The 27,873-nt window shown below is 43.2% G+C and overlaps 3 protein-coding genes across 3 annotated transcripts in view; 2 read left to right on the top strand and 1 right to left on the bottom strand.

The window, feature by feature from the left end:
• The window catches only part of agtr1b (angiotensin II receptor, type 1b), a 226,600-nt gene that overhangs the window by 117,584 nt on the left and 81,143 nt on the right, over positions 1-27,873 (top strand). The gene's annotated exons all lie outside the window — the stretch shown is intronic.
• Positions 1,979-6,981, bottom strand: zic4 (zic family member 4). Its single transcript, XM_084033156.1, has 2 exons — positions 5,394-6,981; positions 1,979-3,288 (listed from the first exon to the last, which is right to left on the bottom strand). The coding sequence occupies exons 1-2, from the start codon at positions 6,556-6,558 to the stop codon at positions 2,849-2,851; spliced, it is 1,605 nt and encodes a 534-aa protein (XP_083889282.1). The 5' UTR covers positions 6,559-6,981; the 3' UTR covers positions 1,979-2,848.
• On the top strand, positions 10,176-13,567 carry zic1 (zic family member 1 (odd-paired homolog, Drosophila)). Its single transcript, XM_084034278.1, has 3 exons — positions 10,176-11,463; positions 11,849-12,012; positions 12,420-13,567. The coding sequence occupies exons 1-3, from the start codon at positions 10,503-10,505 to the stop codon at positions 12,615-12,617; spliced, it is 1,323 nt and encodes a 440-aa protein (XP_083890404.1). The 5' UTR covers positions 10,176-10,502; the 3' UTR covers positions 12,618-13,567.

Here is a 27,873-nt window from a genome sequence, read left to right as displayed (position 1 = left end):
GGAACTGCATCCGTTTCCTGTTGTTGCTTCAGTGGAAACTCTATTTTTCTCTCACGCGCACGTCTCTAGCCGTGCACGCGCGCACACACACACCTGTTCTCGTTTCGTGACCCCTTTTTGGCTGATATCAGATCAGAGGTCGTCGCTCGCAGCAACAGTCGTCCCATCTCTCCTGCTCACGCGCTCTTTAGCTCGAGATACTTTTTCTTTCTTTTTTACGCAACAAACCGCCTTCTCGCACGAGCCCCATTTCTAATTGAAGACAGTGCGCATGTATTCGGGTAAAAGTCGTAAAATGTTGCGCGTAAAGGTCACCAAACTCTCGCGCGCACGGGCCTTCAGCGCTGGTGCGTGATTTGGTTTCTCTTTGTGGCTTCCAAATGAATCCAAGGCTGCGTTTTCTTTGATCCGCGCCTGCAGTAAAGATCAAATTCAGAAATACTTTGGCAAAGGGAGAGGGAGAGGGGGGTAAAATGACACACGGACCTCACGTTTTAACTCTCTCTGCCTCTCTTTTTTTTTTCTTCTCTCCTCCAAACGAAACGACTCTTTAAATGCCGCCTATCTTTCACTCTCAGCGCTGAATGGAAAATGTTTTTACGCGACTCAGTTAGTTCTTGTCCGTTTTGACGAGTGGAACGAAAAGCTTTAGACGGCCCAATAGAGAGGAGCCCAATAGAGAGGAGCCCCAACAAATCGGCCACAAAAGGCTTTCCGTGTCATCAACGTCGTTCAGACGACCTAGAAGAATCCCTCTGATATCAACTTCCACTTCAAAGACTCCCACTTTCAATTGAGATCCAACTATCTTGTTGTTTTTCTTTCTTTTCTTTTCTTTTTACGCACAAGAGCTGGTGCCAAAAAAAAAAAGCCCCGTCATCCCCACCTTCCTTTATTTGTTTTGTGTTTATTCTCGTCTCTTCTGTCACGCACTTAACCAAACTCTATAAACGTATCAGAGACTGTTAGCTTGTGTTGTTTCCTCCCACTTCTCCTGCGTTAGTCAAGGCCGAGAGTCAAATTGACCTCTCAGCCAAAAGTTCCCCCCTAGAGCTCTTCTTTACCTTCCTGTTTAGCTGTTTACACTTACACGTTTTATTTTGAAATTCAAAAAATTCAAAAATGAAATAGTTCCCAAAGCTCCAAAAATAAAAAAAAGCTTAATTTCAATACATTTTCAACGTCTATTGTTAACTGTGTCATTATAGGCAGCAGAGCTTTGGTGGTTTGACATATTTCCTGTACAGAGGCTAAAATATGATTCTGGTCTCATTGAGCAGTTGGGTCCTCTTGCAGTGCAAGTCTATTATGGTGCGGGACAACTGCCTTTTAGCGGCTTCTCCTTTGATTGTCGTAAAGTAGGCCCGGAGCAAAAGAATATATTTTTTCTTCTTTATGCTGCCCTCGTCTGCAATATAAAGGACATAGATTACCGTTTCCTACCCCATGGGAAGCAAATATTACATTCTTTAGAGCGGGCTTTTGAGCCCACGGACTTGGCCCCATATCATTTGAGTTTGACTCGGCCATTGCCATAGAAATCTTAATTCACCATGAGGATTCACCGTCGTGAAAAAAAATGTCTCTTTGTACAAAACGCTCTTTGAAGTCTGGATCGGGGATCTTGTAGCCCCCTTTCTGTCCAGCTCTTCTGCCCACGTCTGCATCAAAAAAATAAAAAAAACACAGGCTGAGAAACTGAGATTTAAGTTTTCAAGTCGCCCAAAATAACGTGTATTTAATGTGTCGTAAAGGACCTTCCATTATGTTTTATTGCTTATCTGAATATGAAAATTGGACGTGGATGTATTATTACTGGAACTTTCCTGCAGTAGATGTGTTTTTAATAGAAATATTATTTTTAAAGACATGACAGGGGAAAAAAGTGTGCATACGTTCCCACAGATTTTTTTTTTAAAGATAATTGATAAAGGTTTGTGAATTCCACATAGAACCGAGTGGCCCAGCAGAGTTTTTCACTTTAGTCATACAAGATTTATTCAAATTACTCACAAATTACAAGGCAATTCGGTACGCAGTTTGAGTGCCGCTGGATTTCAGATATTCCAAAAAAAGAGAAAAAAATATATATATATCGACGACAATGATACAAAATCACAAAACGCCCACTTTGATAAAACATTTATAATTTCACGGTCGTATATCAAATACTGCAGGCGTATGAAACAGTTAAAATGTTAACCCTCTGCACAAATAAAAATAAAAAAAACAATGCTGTAAACATACAGTTTGTACAAATAACTGCAATAACCAATAAGAAACTGGTTGGAGACAAAACTATTAACATCAACACATCGAAACTTGTACAAAATTTACAAATGTACATTTTGTTGTTTGTCCTAATTGAAACATGCACTTTGGTTCGATCATACAAAATCATTTCATTTCAGATTTGGAAAAATAAATAAAAACATATTGAAGTCGAAACTCGAATTTACAAAAAAAGAAAAACTGGTTTTACACCAACATGCCTAGGCTACAATAACGAACCACATAGTCTAACGGATTTACACGACTCTCTCCACAAGTGGACCAGTGGGCCGTCAGGACCTTTTTTAGGCATCGAGCCAAACGTTTTGAGGTTTTTGAAAATATATTCTTTTTAATTTGCCTGGAAATTAGCACGTCATTAAGGGCCCCCACTTTTTTTTCCCAATGTGGTTGAATGCGTCTTGGCTCTGGGTGTCTGTTTGGTGGCTCGTCCAACAGGAGACCATAGTGGGCCCTTCGCAGGCGTGTGTGTAGGCACCGCAGCCAAACCACGTTTAATAGTTAGGCTCTTGGAAATGGGTTCTGTCACTTTCTCAACTTCTCTTTGGAGTCGGGATTAAAACGCGTCCCTTGGCTCCGGGTTCCTGTAAGGTGGCTCGTCCGCGGGGTCTGGTGTTGAGGGCCCGCTGGGCGGCGTCTGGGCACCGCTGGCACCTGAACTGTGGCACACGTACCATTCACTTAAATTCGCGGGCTGCGAGGCTCCCACCGGCTCCGACAGCACCGAGGAGCCCCCTGGCTCCCGGCCCAAGTCCGAGGAGGGGGAGACCAGGGACGGGGTGGACGACTCGTAGCCCGAGCTGGGCGGGGGGGACTTGCAGTGCACCTTCATGTGTTTCCTCAGGGAGCTGGGGTGCGTGTAGGACTTATCGCAGCCTCGCACTTTGCAGTTGTAGGGCTTATCGCTGGTGTGGACGTGGGAGTGCTTTTTCCGGTCGCTGCTGTTGGCGAAGCGTCGGTCGCAGCCGTCGAACTCACATTTGAAGGGCTTCTCACCTGTAAACAATGATGGGGACATAATCAGATATGAATCAATACATTATACATGGAGAGAAAGACGGGATGATTCATGTTCACTCAAGGCATCGTGTTATTTATTTATTTTGATTTATTTAAATAAATATGTATTTCATTTCCCATCTAGCAGCTTTATAGTTTGGGACAAATATGTATTTTTTAAATACTAATAATGTCAGTTCAAGCGCTTAGAATAAACCAAACAATATCCAACAAACTAAGAAATTACATTTTTTTAAAGTGTTTTTTTATGCCACTTTGATTATTTCTTTCTTAATGTTTTAAATTTTTCATATTGACTTTTTTTTTCCTTTTAAAAAGTGTGTCTGCTTGGACAGAGCTGCCACGAGTCTGGTGTAAACAGGGGGTCTTGAACCCCCCACCGTCCTGGGTCTATACCTGGCGTCTACATGCATCAGGGCATACGTCAAAACAGACAAGCTATGAGCACAGCGTAGCAGGCCTAAAACCAACTGAAGGAGGGGAAAAAGCGTGATAAATGAAAGTGTTGCCACAGCCATGGCTACACCTACTGTGTGCTAACGCAGCCAGTCTGCTGCAAAAAAAAGAAAAAAGAAAAAAAAGGTTGTGGACTGGGGTCTAATTCTGCGTCTCAATAACAAGTATTTCTACCTGATTATGACAAGGCAAAAGAAAAAAAGAAACAGTGAATAAATTACTCTGAAATCATCCACTGCTGATTTTTCTCCCCCCGATTAAAGCTTTTGAGAATATGTAATTGCCTCTGTCTAATTACACTTGCGGGTTGAATATCAATTTGACCTTCAGCTGCTGGGTTGAGAGAGCCAATCAAGGATATTAGTGTAGTACAAGAAAGCGTCGACGCGCAGACCCCAGGGGCAAGCCCCAGCCATAACCACACTTTCGGATAGGTTTTAAACATGATACCAAAAGACCAGGCCCCTCGGGAGTCAACACACAGAAATAATTTAACAGATTTGTACTTAGGTAATGTGAGCAAATTATATGAATAATACATAGGGCGCAGAAATGGGGGGCAGAAGGGGTGGGGGGGGGGGGTGTGTGCCATGCAGCCACCGAAGGAAAGGAATGCACTCATTGTATTCATTTACAAGTCTGACTCGACATTTTGAGGCCTTCTCTCTCTCTCTCTCTCTCTCTCTCTCTCTCTCTCTCTCTCTCTCTCTCTCTCTCTCTCTCTCTCTCTCTCTCTCTCCACAGCACGTCATTGTTTCACAGAGGCGAGCAGCCATGTTGTACCACTGTATGTGTTTTAAAGTTAAAACAGGGCTTGCGAGGCGTGCGCACGTCAGTGGTCGTGGACGCGCCAACCTGTTGGTGAATTATTCCTGCCGTCTGCACTTGTCAACTTGTTGCTCTCTGGCTAAAGGCGATCAGGGAGCTGATCGCTCCACGCGCACGCGTGTTATCCCACAATACACACGCGCACACACACGTCACATACCTCTGGGAAATAAAAGCTAATACGAGGCTATAGATGCTGAAATAAAACGACTCACTGTAGCTTTAAATGTAATAACACAATCCAACTTGATTTGTTGAAATAGATGAGCATGCATTAATAAAACACAGCCACAAGTTGCTGGAGGGGGGAGGAAAGGAAATAAAAGACATCATCACATCAGTCACAGTGGATGTGAAGACGTCCCCGCCAGTCATATGTGGACGCGCCCTGGCGTGGGCCTCACACTTTTGTTGCTGTGGTGTAAACAAGAGGTTGAACCGTCAAACGCCTGAGTGATCTGAATCCCGAAGCTCAACCTTTTGTACAAAAAAAAACACTCGCGTGCACTGACGCACCTGATAACAAACAGGTGGGCAGTAGTTGCGTGTTGATGTGTCAGCAGCACATTCATTAATTGCCATGACCAATCAGTGTTTTTTTTTTAAAAATGCGTAAAAAAATTTCAAGAAAATTCGTATTTAAAAAAAAAATCCAAAAATCTGAAAATTATGCAAAACATTACTTAACTTGTGTCTGGATTATAAGCAATGCATTTTTTTAAATTTCAACATGTAACTCCATAATTTCATTTTTCACATAATAATAATACATTTGTACAACATTTTGCGTCACTGACCTGTGTGAGTCCTTTTGTGAATTTTAAGGTTCTCGGACCTCGCGAACACTTTCCCACAGCCGGGGAACGGACACGGAAACGGTTTCTCCCCGGTGTGCACTCGAATGTGATTCACCAGCTTGTACTTGGCTTTAAAGGGTTTGCCTTCCCTCGGACACTCTTCCCAAAAACAGATGTGGTTCGCCTGCTCCGGTCCTCCGACGTGCTCCACCGTCACATGCGTGACGAGCTCGTGCATGGTGCTGTAAGTTTTGGAGCAAAGTTTCTTCGGCGATAGCTCCGGCTCCAGCCATTTGCAAATCAGCTCTTGCTTTATCGGCTGCCTCATGTAGCGGAAAAAGGCACCGGCTCCGTGGTGGTGGTGGTGGTGGTGAGCGCTCAGATTCATGTTCAGATTCAGACCACCGTAGCCGTGCAGCGGCGAGGCGGAGAACGGATCAGCCCTGGAGCTTGCCACTTGACTCAAGTGATCGGACCGAACGTACATTTCTCCAGGTAGTCCTAACCTTATTTGTCCATTCAACGCTTGGCCACCCGGTGATCCGCTCGAAGACTGGTCGTGGTGGAGTCCGGAGAAGAGGGTATGGTTCCCAGCGTCGGGGTGGTGACCATAGTGTCCGGGATAGCTACCTGTTGTTGAGACAAACATTCCGTGGTGAGAGGCTGGACCGGCAGTCTGGTCGGTCAGCACTGGCATGGCTTGAGCTGTCAGATCTCTCCGGATGAGGAAGTCCCTGCTTGCGGATAGAGCCTGGGCCGTGTGAGACATGGAATAGGGGACCGATGTCGCCTGAACCGGGCCAAAAGCTCCCGTTTGACTGGAGACCACTTCACTGTGGCCTGCCATATGATGATTGTGGTGGTGGTGATGGTGGTGGGGATAATGATGGGCTGGGCTGATTTTGAGGGCCGCGGAGTGCCCCATGTGTTCTGGCCCGAATGGACTCGGCCCCAGGCGGGGTTCCGCAGTAATCTCCCCAGGGTGCGAGTGAGCCATTGAGTGTGGATGGCTGCTGAACCCCGGGAAGCCTGTCACGCTCTGAGGGGTATGGTGGTGATGATGGTGATGGTGGTGAGCCCCTGCCAAGTCAACTAATCTCAGCGCCGTGTTCCGTTTGGAAAACGTAGGGTCCATCACGGGGCTTCCCAATGCATCCACGCTCATTACTTCCTAATTTTAGAATAACTTGACAGCAGGCAAAATAATAATGATGATGACAAATATATTTTAATCGCAATGAAAAATAAAGAAGAAAAAAAAGAAAAAGAAAAAAAAAAAGAGACTTTATAAAGTTAAGTCTATCTGCAGACTACATGGAATCCCATTCGGTTGAGAGGCAGCAGCAGGACGCTTTGATACTGAATAGAGATTCATGGTAGGCGCTGCAGCCCGTGGAGCTAAACAATCACCCTGCGCTCTAATTGGTCAGAGCTCGGTGATTGACGTCACCAGTGACAGTTTCCAACGTGAAGAAAAATGTCTTAGTGACAGCGAGCAGCCAGCGCGCATGCGCAGTGCCTCGGGCAACGCTTGAGAAAAATAGTTGTTATGCAAAGGTTATTGTACAATAAAAGTCCTTAAAAAGTTGATCCAGATATACAGTCGTCTTTCTTCTGTCGCGGCGAACAAAGGCTGCGCGGCTATGAAACAGCAATTTCCCCGCTTTGATTCCGCAATTACAAAAACAGGCTGCCTCGCAAGAGGATGCATGTTGCCAGTATAAAAGTTGTAAGGATCATAAATAATGCAGTGATATCTTCATTTTGCCCCGCAACGTATGAAGGAGACACTTTACGCGCAAATTACGCACAACTTTACGCACGTAAAAAAAGGATCGGCGTCAGCGGTCCACTTAGCCGAAGGGGGAGAAAAAAAACTCCACGTGGGAGTTTAAAGTAGTCCGGATACGTACCGTCAATATGCGCTTTGATAAATACCCATATTTACATATCCAGTCGTTCGCCCTTTCCGCGCGCACTTCAGCGTTGAGTCCGCGCTCCGCTCGGTGGGATGCGTGTGTGTGTGCAGTGAGTGTGAATTGGGCGAGCGGCGGCCATTGTCCCGAGGGGGAAAATGTAATGGACGGGACCTGTTGTTATGATCCGGGGTAATTTTGCTTTAGACCCGGGACGGCAGCAGATGAGGGTCACAGGAGGCGGTGCCGTCGCAGACTAAAGTTCAAAATAAAAACGTGTGTGTACTGTGAGTATCGGTTACTAAAATATTATCCTACGAATTATAATATTGTGTGATTATGTTTTGCTTTTTTGTTAAAGAAAGATATTAGTTATGGATCATAATGTGCCATATAAATTAGCTGTTGATTATTTGTCCACATACGTTGTCTATTTAAACCATCAAACGACGAACGAGACTTTTTTTTAAATTTGTAGTCACTTTTAGCAAATGTGTGATGTGTTTTCTCTTGTGGCCGGTTAAAAATGTACTTATATTGTCCATGTATTGCCATAGTAATACAATGTAATTAACTTATATATTGTTTTAATTGGGTTTTATTTTGTGTAGCAGCCCCGAACGGGGAGAAGGCGTTCCTTTTGTAGTTACAGACAAAAATCAATAGCTTCGTGAATCGACCTTAAAGAAGGTCACCTACACCGCTGAGCACTTTGATGTCAAATATGAAATATGTTTTTCAACTTTTGCGGTGATAATAATTAACCTGTGAAAGATTTAAGACGGTGAATGAAATGTATTATTCCAGGCGCTCAGAATCTTAAACACCTCACGGTTCTAATTTTCGTTGAAAAGTCAACTGGATACAATATGATGTGGGTTTTTTGGATGAATGAATGAATGTGTCGTTTTCAGATACAAACCAAACTAATTAACTGAATATGCTGAATAATGGGATTTTTTTAATATGAACAATAATTAAAAAAAATCAACTATATTCTGAATTGACTTATCAAAAAAAAAATCGCTGACTTGTCACATCCAGCACGTTATTGAATTAAAAATTTGGAGACATGACGGATCCACAAAGATGTTTATTAAATGGCCTTTTTTTTACGCGTGCATGGCGTTCATGAGGCTCACAGCTGTGTAGCCTTCAGAGACACCACAGCACCCGCGTAATGCAAAACTTTCAAGTGCTATTTCTGGTCCAAGTCGTGCACGCACTCGTCCCGTGGAGACGAGTAAGCAGGAGAGTTGTAGAATACCCCCCAACCCCCACCCCCCTAAATAAAGTGGAATATCATAGATATTTTTCTATAAAAAACACTGTTTTTTTTGTTGCTGCTTTGGTTTAGTTACTTTCACTCTAAACCCCAAATAGCTCCAGGTAGCCATTTTAAATGTTGCACTATGACTCCAGCGTGTTAGGATCGTGACACTAAACGGTTTATGGCGTTTTAATCGGGGTGCATTTTTTACGGTAAATATAAAATATCGTGGACTTCAAATGCCCTTGCGAAGTTATGTACGAGTCTTTTTCTTGGCACACGATTTCCAATTTAGCCTCACTTACTGCAAGTCTGAGTATGTGACCTCCAGTCTTGCGTGCCCCCCCCCCCCCCCCCCTCTTCCCCCCCAATGATATGCCATGTCTTACCGTTTCCACCTGTTGAAAGATCCCTCCAAATGTGTGTACAGCGGAGTGGCGCGCTAGACCTACACCGCTGGATCAAGTTGAAGGTGTACAACACAAACGTCCCCTCGTTCCTTGGTCTCCTAACACTGAGTTTGGGTGGTGGTGGTGGTGTGTGTGTGTGTGGGGGGGGGGGGGGGGGGGGTAAACCTCGTAGACGCTAGCCTAGTAGCCAAGAAGATATTTTAATGGTTCGCATGGCACGTCTGTGCATGTGGCTTTGAACTCTAGCAGCCGGAGGTTCCTACCCACAACGTTTTACACACAGGCTATGCATCACTGGCCTGCGAGGAAGAAGGAAAAAAAAAAGAAAAGGGGAAAAAAGACTAAAGTTGCACAAGCACACAGCCAAACCGTGATGGATACATTAGGCTAGACTAGTGGATCCGAGGAGTTAAATACCGGGCCTCCCTATCCGAGGTCACCTTTAATGGACGCGCTTGGTGAGCACGATGATGTGGAAATCTAAAGCCCAGATGTTGCGCGTGGTGCGGACAAACAACCGGATTCACTGCGACGTGAACGGGATAAGTTGATAATAGCAGAGCTTATTAAACGAGAGCGATGACAGTGGGCTGACTTCAGATCAGATCTTGAGCCTTCCAAAGGGGGGGGGGGGTGGGGGGGGGGGGGGGGGGGGGGGGGGGGGGGGGGGGACCTCTGTACCTGACGCGCGTAATGAGGGTCCACCTTTGAGGTTTGTTTACCAGTTAATGCAATACGATGGATGGATGGATACATGCATGCATGCATGGATGTTAGCAATGACTACACCAGACGGTTTTGCTGGCTTCCCCATCAACAAAGACACACATCGCTTTAGAATCCAATGCAGGATGTGACTTCTTTTTTATTTATTTATTTATTTACAAGAAACGTCGTTGCCTTGTGTTCCTTCACTTTTTTTTGTTTTGCTGTTATTCAGCCTTTTTTCCCCCCTTTCTTTTTAAGAAAAAAATAAATCCAAATCCACAGTCAGCAAATCTCACCAATATCTGGGATTGATGATGCAAAGAGGCCAATAGAAGTGTGGGCCCTGCACCGTGGATTGTTATTTGGTGAGTGGATGTTATTGGGGGGAAAGGGGCTCCGCCAATGGGCGCGCGGCTCCGGGGGCCACGTGACCGCCCCCCTCCTCTCCCATTCATCAGGGCTGGACCGTGTTGTCTTTTCAACAATTCATTTATCTGCAGGAATGATTGCGACTATCAGTCTAGAGCTCACCGCCTGACTGAGGAGGTGAAAGTTGCGCCACAGGAAGATAAACCGCAAAAGACAATATTGCGTGTATACATGGTTCTGCGTGTGCATCGGATGAGCGCTATAGGGGGATTCCTCGCGTCCTAGAAAAAAAAAAAGTAAACAGAAAAACGGTGGATTTGAGAGTTTGCTCAGTCGCGTCGAGGCACCGAGAGATAGGGAGAAGGGGGGAGGAAGAATATCTGCGCGTGATTTTTTGATTTCTGCTCTCAGTCGTCTCGGCGAGTCTAGACTGAAGATGCTCCTGGACGCAGGACCGCAGTATCCCACCATAGGAGTCACTACTTTCGGCTCCTCGCGGCATCACTCAACAGGCGAAGTCACGGAGAGAGAAGTGGCGTTGGGGATCAATCCGTTCGCGGATGGGATGGGCGCCTTCAAAATAAACCACAGCTCCCACGACATCGGCTCCGGACAAACGGCGTTTTCCTCCCAGGCGCCCGGCTACGCGGCGGCCGCCCTGGGACACCACCACCACCCGACCCACGTTGGCTCTTACTCCACGGCGGCGTTCAACTCCACCAGGGACTTTCTCTTCAGAAATCGGGGTTTCGGGGACGCCGCCGGCGCGCAGCACAGTTTGTTCGCCTCCGGAAGTTTCGCAGGGCCACATGGACACTCGGATGCGGCGGGGCACCTGCTCTTCCCGGGGCTCCACGAGCAGGCGGCGAGCCATGCGTCCTCCAACGTGGTCAACGGCCAGATGCGGCTGGGCTTCTCGGGGGACATGTACGGACGAGCCGACCAGTACGGCCACGTTACGAGCCCGCGGTCCGACCACTACGCCTCCACCCAGCTGCACGGCTACGGCCCCATGAACATGAATATGGCCGCGCACCACGGAGCGGGGGCCTTCTTTCGGTACATGCGGCAGCCGATCAAGCAAGAGCTCATCTGCAAGTGGATCGAGCCGGAGCAGCTGACGAATCCCAAAAAGTCGTGCAACAAAACTTTCAGCACGATGCACGAGCTCGTGACCCATCTGACGGTGGAGCATGTGGGGGGACCGGAGCAGACCAACCACATCTGCTTCTGGGAGGAATGCGCCCGAGAAGGGAAGCCGTTCAAAGCCAAATACAAACTTGTAAATCATATCAGAGTACACACCGGAGAGAAGCCGTTCCCGTGTCCGTTCCCCGGCTGTGGCAAAGTATTCGCACGATCGGAAAATCTAAAAATTCACAAAAGGACGCACACGGGTAAGATCCGCTCACATTGCCCGCTTTTTTACTGCCATGTTGACTCTATCTCATCCGAGATATGCATGCGATCCGGATCGTTATTTATTAGGCCAGCTGGAGTCTCTTCACTGGCAGCTCATTCAATGTTGTCAACAGAAAATATTTCATATGGAATTTATTTTTTTATAGTCTTGATATTTTGAGGTAAAAATAGTTCTGCTTGTGTTACATATTTAAATCTAATTAAGCGAATTAAAATTCAAGTCAAATGTATTTTTAGTGTTTAATTTCAATTTAAAAGAGGCTGCCATTTTTAATTATGATTCCTGATTAAATTAGAATTATGATTCACGTGTAATTTGGGGGGAGTCTAAACGCTGTATTTATGCTTTTCTTCATTTAGGTGAGAAGCCTTTTAAGTGTGAGTTTGAAGGCTGCGACAGGCGATTTGCAAACAGCAGCGACCGCAAGAAACACATGCACGTCCACACGTCTGACAAGCCCTATCTGTGCAAAATGTGCGACAAGTCATACACACACCCCAGCTCCCTGCGAAAACACATGAAGGTAAACACGCCGATGGCTTCTTTTATTTCATTATCTGTTGTTTTTTTAATCGGCATCATAAAATGCTGCATTTTACAGCTGTGTTGCAGCTTTACTGGAAATGACAATATAATATTTTTATTGTGTGATATTATAAAAGGACGCAGCTTGTTTAATCTCCTTTTTATTATTTATAGAAATAGATCATTTGCCTTGACATTTTGTTTTCTTTAAACCGGTAAATCAGATTAAGATCTTAATGAGAATAATAATGTTTTGCTTGTGGTTTTTATTGTTAGATTAATTTGTTTTCATTACATTCGCAAAATAATAACTGAAAAAAATGAAACAAAAACACCCCAAACCGGGGACAAAACAGTCTATGCAGGATACTTTTCTTTATTATAACATCTGTCTTATTGTTGAAGGTCCACGAGTCCACCAATCCAGCACCGCAGCCATCTCCAGCGGCCAGTTCAGGGTACGAGTCGTCCACACCTCCCACTATAGTCTCCCCGTCCACAGAGAACCAGAGCAGCAGCTCCATATCACCAGCAGCCTCAGCAGTACACCACACGACCAGCCACAGCACGCTGTCGTCAAATTTCAATGAATGGTACGTGTAAATATTTTTGGAACAAACAAACAAAAATCCAACAACAACAACAAAAAAAAGCAAGAGAAATAACAAAAGACTGCAGAATTTAAAAAAAAACAAAAACGAACTGCTTGGAATGAGAGACTTTATAAAGTCAGCCAGTGAAACGTGGACTGAGAAAAACACGGGACGATCAATAAGCGGCTGTCTTAACGTGACTGAAAGAGAATGCATGGACAAAAAGGAGGCGAGGACAGCCACCGAGTTAAACTCCCCATCCTCCTCCACCTCCTCCTCCTCCTCCTCCTCCTCCTCAATATTTCTTTGAGTCTTTATTTTTACTGAGGCTGTCTCAAAAGAGATCTCCAAAAAAGCATGCTATCTCCGGGCAGAGGCCTGCATTTTTTTTGTACATAAGGATTTCACCAAGTTTTTGGGGGAAGAAAAAAAAAATGTAATATTTTATTTTGTAAATAGTTCTATCACAGTTTAAGGGAATTTGTGAAAAATGTTGGTCCCTAGATATATGGAAAAACGAGATGGTTTTAAAGAATATCGCGATGAATAGACTTCATTGGGGAAAGAATGTTATAGTCGTGAACCAAATGTGAATTCTTCAGTATTACTACAGTCTACACGTCGACCTAACCGACTCTTAGTATTAATGTGCTTTTGTAGCCTATTCAGTGCAACATTTTCGTCCCAAGGTCCAGTTTGAGTAGCACCAGTATCATTGTTGTTATTTAATGTCATGTCGATAAATCGTGTAGTGAAAGCCTGAAATTCCGTGTCAATCTTGTTTATGTACGTGATAAATATAAAATCTTTGTCAATTGCTTTTGTCTGAAAGGAAGTATTATTATTACATGTAAGTAGCTCAATTTTCCATATTTATCCGCATGTAAAGGACCGGTTAACATGTTAGAAAGTGATCGGTATTTATGGAGAAATGCGCTCGTATGTAAAATTTAGTTTACACACACAAAAAAAAATGTTTGGATACATTTCGTACTATATTAAAGGATTAAAAAATACACTAATGCAATGCGTTGGAGGTTCTTGGTTTCCATGGGTGTTTGAGGTTGGAGCTCAACGTGGCTGCTGCTCTTTTATACAGGCAGCATCCAAAAATAGAATTCAAAAAGCGGTATTTATTTATTTTTCTCCACCAATACGAAGTGTTTAGGACGGTTTCGATCAAATAATTATTATATGGATACAAATAATTTTAACTCTTTAGTGTGTGTGTGTGTTTTGCAAGTGTGTGTGTGTGTGTGTCATTTAAAGCTGATGTGTTTCAAACGCACTGGCACAACTTCCCCGACACTCAATAATAAGTAAATCCCCCCCCCCCCCCCCTCCTCCTTCTGCATCTTCTGTTTATCCCAAATTAACATCCAACACTTTGCCCTGCAGTGATGTGCAAATTAAATCGATTAATCACGGCGGTTGTTCCTCGGTGCAAAACCGGGGGTAGTTTGCGTTACTTAATCGTTTGGGAATCTAATTTTCAAATCTAATTCATTTTCTTCTTTCCGCGTTGTGTCGGGATTTTTGTGTAGATTTTGGAAGGGGGGGGAGCCGAGGAGTACCCCCCCCCCCCCCCTCATTGTTCCTGGCTGCAGCTTGCTTGACCGCCCCATTAGGCAGAGATCACATCAGCAGCCGCCAGTGATCATGGTTAACACTGCCAACGTGCACGATCTGTCAGTCTGCAGCTTTGTCACGACGCTGCAGCCCTGCACGCGCGAAAAACAACCAAATAGCAATTTTAATCAGGAGACAAAAACACACACCAGCACAGAAGGTGTGTGTGCGCGTGCATTGATATCAGCCCCCCCTCCAAAAAACAAGAAAAAAAAAAAAAACATCCACCATCTTAGATGATTTGCCGAAATGTATTGAAATGTATTCATATTTTCTTTTCACGGACTATTACATTTGGAGATAAATGAAGGATGGTAATAAAATGACTTTTTCGACTCTATTTAACACTATCTATCTGGGTTTCGGTGCTGATGCTTCACCGCTGTAGGGAGAGAGAGAGGGGGAGAGAGACAGAGAGAGTCAGAGAGAGAGAGAGAACACAAAAAGACGCTCCTCACGTCGAGTCAATCCGTCTGAGGAAGTCACTTTGCAGCTTGATAGGGAGGAGAAGAAAAAATAATGTTCACGTGGAAGTGCAATATAAATCCAGCAGCTGAGTGGACGTGTTAAAAGTGCATCTCATGTGGTTTCCATTCCACGCACGCGCCGTATTTAAATATATAAAAAAGCTAATTCAACCCTCTAAATGTAAAAATCCTGTTTCAGAGGCCAGACTGGCAACGCTGAGGAGAAATAGTTCCCTGAATGGATTTTGAGTTGTCTTGTTATTTCCCTCCTTATGGATTATATTTATTATTTATCTGCATGTTTTTTTTTTTTTTTTGTGTAATACTGAAGAGAGAAACCTTCTGTTTGATTTCCACTTCAGGTTTTCTGTCGCGTTGCTTTGCACTGAACCTTCACACGGTATCAGAGAGAAAAGGCTGGTATGAGAGGGAGAGCGCGTCTCTATCAGGCTCACGGTGCGTTCACGATCAAATAGGAGCGCAGGGGAGAGAAGGAAAAAAAAAACAGCCACTTTAAATGTATTTACGCTCAAGTCTGGGGGAAATGACAAACACTCAGATATGGAAGGCGCAGGCGCCAGCGTCATGAATATTTATTACAGCACTTGTGGCCAGTAAACCGAGCCTGACGTTTGTGTTACCAAGGTAGACACTGTGCGCTAGCCGCGTATCAGATATCAGGTTGGTTCAGCCTTTATCCCTTGGTGTTATTTTCATACGTCTAAAAGATCTATGGAAGTTCTGTTGTTCAATGCAGGCTGTTATATAATCGTTTTTATTGTTTTTTATTAATGCAATAGTGGCTTCATTTTGTAAGTTGTTCCTCCTCTAAATGATAGTTTGGATCTCGTTTGGCATTTTTGCTGGTGAGCTAATTAAACGAGGCTGTTCGTTTTTTATTTATTTATTAAACAGCATGTGTTGCAGATAAAATGCAACTTTTTGTTCGTTTTTTTAATTTTTGTTTGCAGCCACAGACACGACACAGAATCCAACATTAGAAAAAATAAAAAAATAAAAAAGCTCCAGCCTAATCCGCGCCCCTTGATGGATGAGGTGCCCATGCCTTCGCCAGCACTCTGATCTGCATGCCCAGCTGCCGTCACTCACTGAGAACTAAATCGATAACTTAGCAAACATTTGCAGTTGGGTTTTAATATTAGGTTTCCGGCAAAATGATCCTGCAGACTTATGCGAGACACACACACACACACACACACACACACACACACACACACACACACACACACACACACACACACACACACACACACACACGTGATTCCTATTTTTATCAACTCCAAAGTTTATAAAAAAAAACCGCTCCAAGTTACAAGTCGTGAAATATCTATAAAAAAATGTATTAGAATCCATCTGCTGAGTTTAAGAGTCCAAATCCAAAAAAAAGGTCAAATTCAAGTCAAGGCCACTTTAGTTTATTGGCATGCAGACGTCTCTAAACGCCTCCAAGAAACCCTGTCGTCTCTGCAGCCATACAGGATTTAATTGCCAGACTCGTGGTAATGGAGCAATCCATCCCTTAGTGAACGTGGAGGTTTGCATACAAAGATAATCCAGACGTTGTTGGGTTTTTTTTAGTACACAAAATGATTTATAATCCTGTAATAAGAGCGCTGGTTAATTTGTTGTACTGACGTATTTTTTTTAAAATTACATATATATATTTAAAATATGTCATTTGGAATAAGATAAGTAAAGAAAGCAACTATTCATGATTTTATTAAATTAAGTGACACATAACGTTTAAGCTTGTATTTAAATTAAATCCAATAAACTCCATTAGACTATCCTAAACATTTAATTACAATTTCAGACCAATCCTGTATTATGTTTCTTTATATAAACCCTCTTTAAATCTTTATGATTTTTCACTACAAAGGTCCATTTTTACAAATACAACATCAAACCATCGTGAAAAGACATAACTCATTATTTATTTCTCCCTTATAATTATATATTTTTTCTGAGACATGTTCACAGCTCGTTTTTTATTTTTTATTTTTTTCACTTAACCACATCACTGATTGGGACATCAATCTGTGCTGAGCCTCCGTGGCCCCGGTGCGGGTTTTTGTGGAAGAGGGGCTCGTTATGGTGAAACATCTCTCCCGGTGACCCCCGGTGCATCAGTTGTGCTCTCTGACACGCTATTAGGTTTCCAGCGTGCAGGAGATTTGTGGAGGCGCTGACACGGCGTCGTGGCGTCCCCCCCCCCCCCCCCACACGTTTTTTTGACGTGGCGCTAAATGAGGCTACTCCAATTAGCTCCTCGCGACAGGGCGACGCCGCAGCCTCGCGCCCTCTGCTCACGTGTGACCCCATCGTCGTTCACCGTTGTGCTCCTCGTGTGCACTGAAATGCAACCTGCAACCTAGCTTCCGGTTGCAAAAAAAACAACAATCGCTCAATTTAACCCTCGTGCAACCAGCGCCCCAATCACTTAAAGGGCCAGTCCGTATTATTTGTACATTCTTAATGAACGTATCATTCACACATCCTGCACCAGCTGAGTTATGGATGAAATATTCACACGTTCTGTGTTTAATTTGAAGTACAGACAGACTCAACGTTAGAACGCGTTAGAAATCACGAATCATAACTTAAATATAGCTGTGAGTTTGTGTATCATGAGACCTGTCAGGGAAATTAAAGGGGAGCAGCGGTTCCCAATCTTGTGTTTCTGATTTTGCTAATAAAGCCCTTTTGTTGACATTCAGACCAGCTGATTTGTTCAAGAGGCATAAATCAGTGTGGTTTTTTCTTTTAATAAATTCATTAGCCCGGAATGAAATCAACCCACATTTTTTCTTTGATGTGTTAAAAAAAAAAAGGGAGAGAAAAAGAAGAAGAAGAAGCGATGCATATGGCGTTTTAATGTGCTGTTCAATGGAGAGCTCTTCTCGCTTACAGAGCAGCTTGTCGACATCTGCTTATCTGATGAGTCCGATAATGACTTCTTCTTTCGCAACGAGGTTGACCAGACAAAGATAATGACTGACAGATTCTTCCTGATCCGCTCCATCATCGCAGTGTGTGTGTGGTTTTCTTTGTTTTTGTCAATGTGCATCATGAGGAGGGGGAAAACGTGGCTGCAAGCGTCTGATCTCCCTTAGTTTCCAGTGACGTTGTTGTGTTTGTGTTTTCATCCTGTTGTACGTTTTATATCTCCTCAAAATCTAACAAGGAGTCCCATTTAAGTCATTCATCGTTGTTGTGGAGGGCGTGTGGTGTTTGAAATTGTTAAGAGAGAGAAATTTATTCTTACTGCTTGTTATTTGGACATAACTCATCACCAGTTCTACAAAAACAGGAATTAACTATCTTATTGGGACGTTGTTTTTCTTTTCATATATATATAAACTTATATATGAACTCTTGAGTCTGTGTCCAGGTTGGTTTGGGTTAGTTTAGTGCATTTCTTCAAAAACTCGTACGCAGTTAATTAACAAAACGACTGCTGTTACAGTGAAAAATATGGAAAAAATGAATTCCCAAACCCAGCGGTTGTATATTTTAACATCCAGCAGTATTTGTACACATTAATACGCCACGTCAGCGCATGTAATAAACTCTCTTGCCTCTGCACCACCACTTTATCTTTGGGTTGCCTGAAACTCATTGTTGTTTTCCTGCTGGGCCTCTGCCCAAAACCTTCAAATAATTGTGAGAGACAAGAGGCAATAAATATAGTTTCTTTTTTTTTTTAAGCTTGCCTGGTGTTCTGAGTGCAGATATTTTAGCTAGATTCCTTTTTTTCCCCCTCCCAAGTAAATCATTTTCGAAAAACCAAGTGTGCCATGAAACCGAGTGGAATGATAATTCCCTCGTATACGTGGCTCGTGCATAAAGAATTGCGATGCAAAGTTAATATCCCGCATTTCTTTCCTCCACACATCATTGCTTTGTGATTGTTTTTTTGTTGCTCACTGCAGTTAGATTCCGAATATGGAAGATTATGCATCATAGAGTCAAGTTCGTGTGTGCATTTGGCGATATTTTTCCAATTCTTAACATTAACACTGTCATCGGAAAAAAAAGCCAAATCCTAATACAATGTTGATGCATGTCGATGGATAGAAACGCGTCTTCTGTTTGAACATTCTGATTTGGCAGCGACCTACGAGCCAGTCTGACATCTTGTAGGCATCAACATGACTCCGTTTCCAAAAAAGGAAGCGAACCAACATGAAACCTGTTCAAACGTACCGACTTCAATCATATCCGCCGTTCATTTATAATTACACCGCTATCTCAGGAAAGGGTGATTAAAGTAAGAAATCTGGCAAACAAAACCGCGGTACGTAGGGTATCATCATAGCGGTTTTGCGCTTGGCGCCGAAATCCCCTCCGCCAGCTGCAGCAGCGGGACACAGGTGGAAATGCAGAAACTCGACCGGCGATGGGCGCCAGGAAAGCTCTGGAAGGCGAACGCGTGTCTGTCCGTGCGCGTCGGAGTCGAGCAGGCGGAGAATATTAGCTACCTAATGTTGCCAGAGGAGAGATCTCGGAGGAATATGACTCATTACGGAGACGGCTGGCATCACCAAACTTCACTTTGCAACTGTATACGAGCGGTAGACTGTCAAAATGTGAGTGTTTTTTAAGTGATTATAGATCGGCTAAGAGACCCGAATCCCCCCCCGTTTTGCAGCACGTGGTCCGGCCCACCTGTGTAGAGGCGGCTCCTCCTGTAAGTATCGCACCGTTCGATTTTTCTGTTTTTGACTCCTTGATGTTGCAAATATGAGGCTACTTCTAAGTGAAAGTGATGTAACGGGGTCACGCCGCTGTGACGGCGATGTGAAGGAAAGGTGTGAAAGTAGAGCCAATAATATTCAATACATACCGGGTGGTTTTATGAAATTATTTCTGGCCATGTTTAAATCGCAAAGAGGGTGAAGGGTTCTTCTTGTCAACATGCAGGGTTATGATAAAACGCGATATCACGAACGTAATACAACTTGAAAAAGGTGACCCCAGGCTAAAAGGTCATCTTGATGCTACGTTTGCACATATTCTCCCTGCAGCATCATCGTTTTGATGGTTACAGTTGTGATGGTTACAGTTGTGATGAATCAAATCGTCTGCTGATGATAATTCCTAAATATTGTGTCATAATTCCTGTGTTTCCCATTAATTCCAATCGCTCGTTGCTCACTCACCGTTTGATTGATAACGATTGGCCCCGGATCTGCTCGGTCCAGGTGTTTGCTGTTTATTACTTTCCCACCCCCTTCAATTAATCACTAATTGGTGTTTCCACCTGCAGTGGAAATTATACAACTGGCCAAAAAAAAAAACTCACACGGGCACTTTTTTTGTGTGAAATGTATCAAAATATTTTATATAGGATTTTAATGTTTACTTCATGAAAGAGGAAAATACCCCGAAACTAAAATACACTTTCATAACTGCATGACAGCACCTGTTTTTGTTGTTGTGTGAACATAGTCAGCGTTTGAGGATTTTCAAAGTAAAAGACCAGCTTGATTTGGATGTCAGGTGATTAGTGGAGGTTGATGATATTTAACGTCTGCGTCTGGAAACCCTTCATGGTCGAAGTGGAATGTGTTTGAATATCGTTGCATCAATAAATACTTTTTTTATGACAATATGTGTCGGAAAGTATTGCAGGCGTTTTGTCTGTGCATTCCATTCTAAATAATCATTTGTTGCCCGAAGTAATGTAACCTCGGTATAAGATGTTTTCTCCTAATAAGGTCATGCTTGAACTCTCCGGGTAGACTTCTGGGTCTCTTAAAAAAAACCCAGATACTTAAGGGAAAGGGCAAATAAAATGTTAGCAGGCATGAAAGGTCAAGTCTCTGCAGAAGATCAAGCTGTGAAATCAAAAGAGATGAATAATAAAGTTTTAGGAATGAAGACGGAAACGTGGAGAAAAGAAAAGCAGCGTTAAGAATTCTCATATAAATGTTGGTTTATGGGAACTTCTCCAACTTAAAAATGGATGTCATTATGTCCTATATAATACATAATTATGGTTTCAACCCAGTGTGAATAATCTGTTTACTCATAGCAGGACTGGTGTTTACATGTTTTTAGAAATGTGTGACAGCCCACACACACACACACACACACACACACACACACACACACACACACACACACACACACACACACACACACACACACACACACACTTGGTGTCTAATGGACAAGTGTTGATCAGTCCTTTAAAAGGAGCATCCAGCTGAACCTCCTCGCCAAAGGTTCCCTCCAAACGTAAGTATCCATCTGTCATCGCTTCACAGAAATCCGCAGCGCCCCGTCATCAAGCAGATAAATGGCGCCATGTTGCTACCTAATGGCGAGTGGAATGATTGTTTGAAAGCGGCGACGTCTGCAAACCGTTTTAATATTATATAAAAAAAAAAAAAACGAGAAGAAAATGTCTCTTCCTGCGGTTGTTTGTATTTTCCTTTTCATGAAATAATTGGTTCATGCTTAAAGACCACAATTTGTAATTGAGTCTCACTGTGGCTCTGTTTTTGTTTACGCAATTTATTAATGTAAGAACACGGTCGACTGAGGTGTTAAAACATATTTAAATGTTTTCCACATTTGCTTCCTTAAAGTCTTGTCGTATTTCTGTTGGTTTCCAGTTAAACAAACACATTTTTCTGGTTTTAGTCGCACAATCAATCAACGTCCTCTCCTCTGCTTTCATAAACAGCTTGTGCTATTTGGTATCAAACTTTTAATACAACATGTGCAGTAAAGACAGAGTGAAGGCAGAGAGGCGGCCTCTTCTTTTCTCCTCAGAGGGAGATTTAATCAGGATTAGACAGAGAAACAAATCTTTAAAATAGTTTTAGCATCGAGCACTGTGAGTTAATTATAACCAAATGGTGTGTGTGTGTGTGTGTGTGTGTGTGTGTGTGTGTGTGTGTGTGTGTGTGTGTGTGTGTGTGTCCCTGGCCTTGTTAAACAAAATGGTGACACACTGTAGTGTCTGTACACTTTATCCCACCGGGTTACAGGTGGATTCTTTGGAAACATATCGCACACCTGCTCCTCTGACTTACGAGGGTTGTATTCATATTTTTATGGATGCTGATTTTGGACTGAGCCTTTCTTTCAAACCCAACTTTGACTCACGTCCGATGTTTTGACAGATATATGAACGCAACAAACCTGCGAGGATTACTTGCACGTCTATTTTCAGGAGGCCTAGATTCGGGCGTCTTGACTAAGTCGATGACTCGTAAATAATTTCCAAGTCGAAGTCGCCCCGGTGGCGTTCAGCTGCCGAGCCGACACCACGGCCATGTGTGGCGTTTGGATATAAATCACTAATTTCTGACGCTTCTTTCCGATGGAGTTTCGACTAAACTATGTTTTTCCTCTTCTTCTTCTTCTTCTTCTTCTTCTTCTTCTTCTTCTTCTTCTTCTGCAATTAAGTTCATTCAAGTTTGCATGTGCAGATGGTTTTGGAGTCGCATCAATCTCTGTCAGCGGTGTAATAATGCAGACATTCCATACTGGGACACTTCACCAGCAGAGGAGGCACATGGGGGGGGGGGGGAACTAAATCAAATAAAGGCTTGTGTTCTGGGCTGAAGTCAGAGAACCAGCACCCCGGTGAGGATGCAGTGGGAATGAAATTATACCCCCCCCCCCTCCCTTCTGGTTACACTGTCTGCATTTTTACACATTACAGTTGCAGAAACGTCGTTATGGTTTATCAAATAAAAGTCATATGAAACATGCAATAAAAGAGTGGTCTCTGTGATGTGTGAGTCTGAACCGCGTTATAAATATGGATCATAATGCATTGAGAAGATTGAGGTAAATGTTATTGTAGGTGTTATTGTAAAGAGCTTTTCAAATTGAGTTTTTCGCCCCCAAATCTCGCCGATCTCGCCCCACTTTGTCCCACAAACATTAAAGCTACATCTCTATTTACCCCCCCCCTCCCCCAGCTCTCTGGTGTCTATCTCTCATCCTGATCTGACATCCACTGAACAATCTCACCACGGATTCCAGAGCCATAAAAATGTTTGGCAGCACTTCTGATTCAACCCCTCGTACCTCCCTTCGACTGCGGGTCCCGGGCTTGATGTCGACATCACATGTAGAAAAAAAAATATTCTGGAGCACACGTCGGAGTAACACATGGAAAGTATTGGGGGGGCTGCAGGGGAGACATGGGATTGGAGAATGATAAGACTGGATGCCCTTCATCTTTCTCTGTGAATACAGGCCTAAGTCAATTTTACTCCCAGCGTGAGACTTTCTGCAGCCCAAGTTTTGTGTAAATCCAATCAGCTGTCCGCAGGATTGAGACGTAGCGTGTCACTGATGACAGAGTTCGCTGAACGGGGGGGGGGGGGGGGGGGGGGGAGGTGGTCCAGCATTTTTAATACGAGGCTGCCCTCCTCCTCGTAGTTGTAAAATCATTTAAAAGGGAATTACACTTTTAATTAAGTTACTTTTACTTAAATTTCTTACATGATTTGCTCCCCTGATTTCAATGCACTCAAATAAATCAGTGAATTAGACAAATTACTTTCTGCTACAATCACACAAGTAAAAGTGTGTACATTCACGGGCCCGCCGCCATGTTTTGCTCGAGTGCGTTGGCACGGCAGCACAGCACGAATCGCGTACTTCCCTCCAAAATGTGCACCAACCGTTTTGACGGACATCGCTATCAAACACTCAACTGGTCCAAGAAGAAAGAGCACACATCCCACCTCCACCTTCCCCCCCACCCCCACCGCCTCTCATTTTCACATTGGCTTCATTCCACGCTCATTAGCATGTCCCATTATCTTCTGGAATATTCCGATGGAATGTTTCCAGTTTGCCGCCATTCCAATTATCGTCGTATACAACGTGATTCGTGACTTTCAAGTTTTTTTTTGGAAGTGCTTCAGCTTTTTTGTCAAGGTCCCTCAGTCACATGTGAGGGCTGTCGATTTTTCAAGGGCATCTGTTACGAGCTGGCCCAGAAGAGAGGCAACTCGGGGGGGAACGGGGGGGCAAGCTGGAATGATCCACCTAGAATTTGTTGAATCAAATCCTTGCACCTGGATATAATCGTCCTGCTGCTGTGCTGGGAGTTGCCACTGCCACAAAGAGAGCAAATTAGTGGCTGGAAAACGCCGACCTGTCAAGCAAGCCTCACCTGGTATCATATTTTACCAAGACAACAAAAAAAAACCCTTTCCCCCTCGCACCGCTGGTTAATGATTATTTTGTTTACTGGCTCAGATAAACACATTGAGTCTGAATTGCCGAGACGACGAGCGGGGAAATCGAGCTGCACAACACCAACCGGTACGGCGGAGTGTAATAGCTCCTCCAAGTGCTAAATGAATCATTTACATGTGAACTAAATCAAAACGGCAAATGGTTCTGTTTAGCGTTTAAACCTTCTTCTTCTTCTTCTTTTTTTTTTTGATTTATGTTTTGATGCTCAAATGCTTTTTAAAGGAAAGATCAATTGCGCGGTTCAAGATAAGCCAACATCTGGTTTGCCATCGAGACAATACGCACGTATTAATCTTCCCAATTCGCTGTATGGATACACGATAAACAAAGGATTTACATAAATCTGAGGAATTAACACACAGTAATAGTAGAAAATCTATCACTCTCATGGCGACCGAACTGTAATCCGTCCTCGTGTAGGATCAGGGGAGTCCTTTCATCTGGATTTGGGATCTGGAATCTATAACTTAAACACACTAAGCCGTTATATGTGCAAACTCACTTATGTGCGGCTGCTTTGGTTTCGTCTGTCTGAGTGTGTGAGGGTGGAGGGAGGGGAAGGGGGGGGGGGGCAGAATTACATCTTCTTAACTAAATAATGCAGTTTACCGAGAAGGCGAGGATAAAGGATTGCGGCCGTGGGGGGTCTGGACAATAACTACCAGCGTTGATGAATCTCGTGGAAGATAACGCCGGGCCTAAGCATTCCTCCAAGAATATTAATGGAACGCCCCCTATTTATATTCCCTTCATGAATTCCAGCCGTATGTGAAGTTTATGGTATTCATTTTCAGCCGTGACAAATTAGTATTGTTACATCGCAAAAAAAAAAAAAAGGTAATTTAATTTTTAATCTTGCAATCCAGTGCTGAAAAATGTCATAATTGATCACACTTTTCTCTTTAAATAAAATAGCCACCTTGCAGTTTGTGTCCCGTATGGATTTATAGGAAGCTTTGACATGAAAATGATGATTGAAATCAGATTTTGAGTTTAATGGTTGGGAGAGGAGGAAGTCTTTTCTGTTCTGTTTGTAGGATTCTTCATGGCGGTGTTATTTCAGGTTGGACCTGGCGTTCAAGCAACGCGGTCAGACTTTGGTTAAGTGTATAATGTCTGCTGGTGAAGTCGTATAAGCAATAGGGCAGCTTCGTGGCCTCTGTATGGTTTTCAGCAGGAGAAGGGGAAGTAAGTTGACAGTCTGGAGTACGCATTTTATTTTTTTTGCACATACTTTTTGGACCGGAGGCGAAGCTCGCTGCACTTTCCAACTATTTTATGTCAAAGAATCGGAGTCAATATTCAAAATCGTGAAGTTCCAGCTGCTTTTAAAACATCACCTCATTTGACTCGGAGGCTTGTTTTCGAGTTCCTAGAAGCGTTTATTGGAGCTGGAAAACAAGTGTCCTCGGTAATGCACGGAAAATATGCATCCGCTCGTCTCATTCACAGACAATGAAAGAGGTTTTTTTTCCGAGGAAGGAATTGCTGAATCTGGAGTCATCCATCACGGGTTTCTTCTCCGTCTCTGCACCTGCACGGTGAGGGACATCCTCAGGGGACCGGGACTATAGACACCGTGGTGCGTAGTCTAATGGGTGAATCAGCTGGCAGGTGTGCCCCCAAAACTTTTTCTCTGCCACCTGCACACTGGACAGTCCATAAATGGCATAACTGTTTTATTGCTTAGCTGGACAGAGAGACGCACCTGGGCTCGGCTGAATGAAATGCTTAATGGCTCTGTCTTCTTCCACTGGAGAGAAACAAACAAACACACCGTATATATTCTCAAGCCTCACCTGAGACCTGATGAAACAGTAAAAACATAACTGTGAAGTTGCTATATATTTAAAAAAAAAATCAATTTGTGTTTTGGTCCCATCAGATTGTCGATCCAGATGTGAACAGTGGAAGATAATCGCGGTATTGAATGGCTCCTCTAATGACACGCTACACGGATTGAACAACAGCCTAAGTGGCTCAGAGACGAGCAAAGAAAACCATCAGAAACACCAATATTTTTCTTTTAAGTTGGACCAAATTGACCCCTTTCATCCCCCCGGAGTCTGGCTGGGGAGCTTGAATGGCCATTAGTGCCATCATAAAACAAATGAATCCAGCAGAAGATCCAAGAGAGCCGGATGCTAATTTCCAACTGCAAAAGAGTCTAAGTAAGCAATTAGAAGAAAACAGCTCCAGGTACAGTCATATCCCCTCTGTTAGCCTCGTCTGTGGTCTCTTTAGAAGATTCCCAACATCATCATCACAAATGTAACTAATCAGGATCACTAGCGCTGTCGCACGCTGCACTTTGAGTTCTTTTGTACAGATAAAAGAAGCATATTGTGACATTACTAATTAATAAGTTGTGTTACTGACAGACTTCACTCCACATGCTTTTACAGTAAAGAGCAGGACGGCTAAAGGCTGATCCAGCACTTATATATATAGACAAGCTAACTGGAAGCGCCCAAAAAAGACATGTCGTATGTGTTGCTAACTACTTAGCCTCGTTTACTACTTTTGAAGTATCGGAGATCAAGAAAGATATTTTTTTAAAATACAGTTTTTCTTTGTAAAGTCGTGGTGTTTTTGTCATGGAGGTATAAAGAAAAAAGTACAGTTTTATTTGGTATCTTCCTTGCCAACCCCCGAGAGGACAACGCTGCTATTTGAGCCAATTTCGGTGTAGTGGCCACGGGTGGAATTGCAGGTCACATGATGACCCATACATAATTATTTAAAATTGTTAATATAAATGATGAAAATGCTTATTTTATCAAATTTTGAGCCATTATGTCCAATACATTAAATCAAAAGTATACAAACTCATCGTTTTACAATCTGAGACTTAACCAGTAATAAAAGTGGAATACTTCACACATTATCATCCCTCCACACACATGAATACTAAACATCCGGTATTTACAATAATTACAGTATAATAATCGCGCTAATTACAATCTATCATAAAGATGCCATTATTGTAATTTGTTCAATTTCAATTTAGCCGCCTCATCACATGAACGCAACACTGTCAACAGAAACTTGTAGCGTTCAGTGACTAAAACTCTCACTCGGTCTCGTCATTAACGTGATAAATATGCATCACGTCTCACAACTGTTTGTTTTGATCGTATCGTTTATGAGGTTTTGAAGCTAATTATGATCATCTCCTTTCTTGATAATAGGAAGATCATTTTTTTATCGTCTTTAAAAAAAATGTCGCCACGTCTCTTGTAAGTAAATGATGCATTCGCTGTCAGCTGAGACGTGATGTAAGAAAGAAGAGGAGGGGGGATGAGACTTCTCAGGCATCCAAAGATTTGATGTTTAACTCCCCGATGATTTCAGATTCCCGACTCGATTTTTGAACTTGATACAAATAGAGTTTTTTTTGTGGGCCAACAACCGTCCGCGGCGCATTAGTTTCCACTTCTTGGGATTTAAACTGTGGCCGCAACACACAGTGTAACAGCTCCCCAGAGAGAAGCAGTGATTGCACTCCAGTGCACGAGGTGATATTATGTTTAATGTGTCGGTTTATTCCTTGAGGGCTTTCCAACATCTGGTGCGCTTCGAGTTGTTGGGATGCTCCAACTTCCATGTCTTTCTCTTCTCCTGAGTGTCATTGGCACAACGCTGAGACAGCATTTTTTTTTTTTTTTACCTGTTGTTATCAATTAGGGCAAATACACATCCATTTCCTGTTTCCTCTTTTGTTTTGTTGATTTTTTTCACACCAAATATGGCGGTATATGCCGTCTGATTATCCAATAAGCCTATCCTTTAAGTTTCAGCCTCACAGGTATATAGAGCGGCTTTTTCCCTCTGCAGCCGTCCCTTAGTTAGCCGTCCCGAATCAGAGGCCAGCACACCCTGCAGTAAAAAAAAAAGAGACCCTGCCGGAAA

Source organism: Eutrigla gurnardus (genome assembly GCF_963514095.1).
Source record: "Eutrigla gurnardus genome assembly, chromosome: 18".
Lineage (NCBI taxonomy): Eukaryota > Metazoa > Chordata > Actinopteri > Perciformes > Triglidae > Eutrigla > Eutrigla gurnardus.
This window is presented reverse-complemented; position numbering and strand designations above follow the sequence as displayed.

Bases quoted from the DNA above. Each gene is read 5' to 3' on its own strand.
- zic1 (XM_084034278.1), top strand. From the start codon at position 10,503: ATGCTCCTGGACGCAGGACCGCAGTATCCCACCATAGGAGTCACTACT. The intron at 11,464-11,848 runs GTAAGATCCGCT...TTCTTCATTTAG, and splicing joins TCACAAAAGGACGCACACGG to GTGAGAAGCCTTTTAAGTGT. The intron at 12,013-12,419 runs GTAAACACGCCG...TTATTGTTGAAG, and splicing joins CCCTGCGAAAACACATGAAG to GTCCACGAGTCCACCAATCC.
- zic4 (XM_084033156.1), bottom strand. From the start codon at position 6,558: ATGAGCGTGGATGCATTGGGAAGCCCCGTGATGGACCCTACGTTTTCC. The intron at 3,289-5,393 runs GTCAGTGACGCA...CATTGTTTACAG, and splicing joins TCACAAAAGGACTCACACAG to GTGAGAAGCCCTTCAAATGT.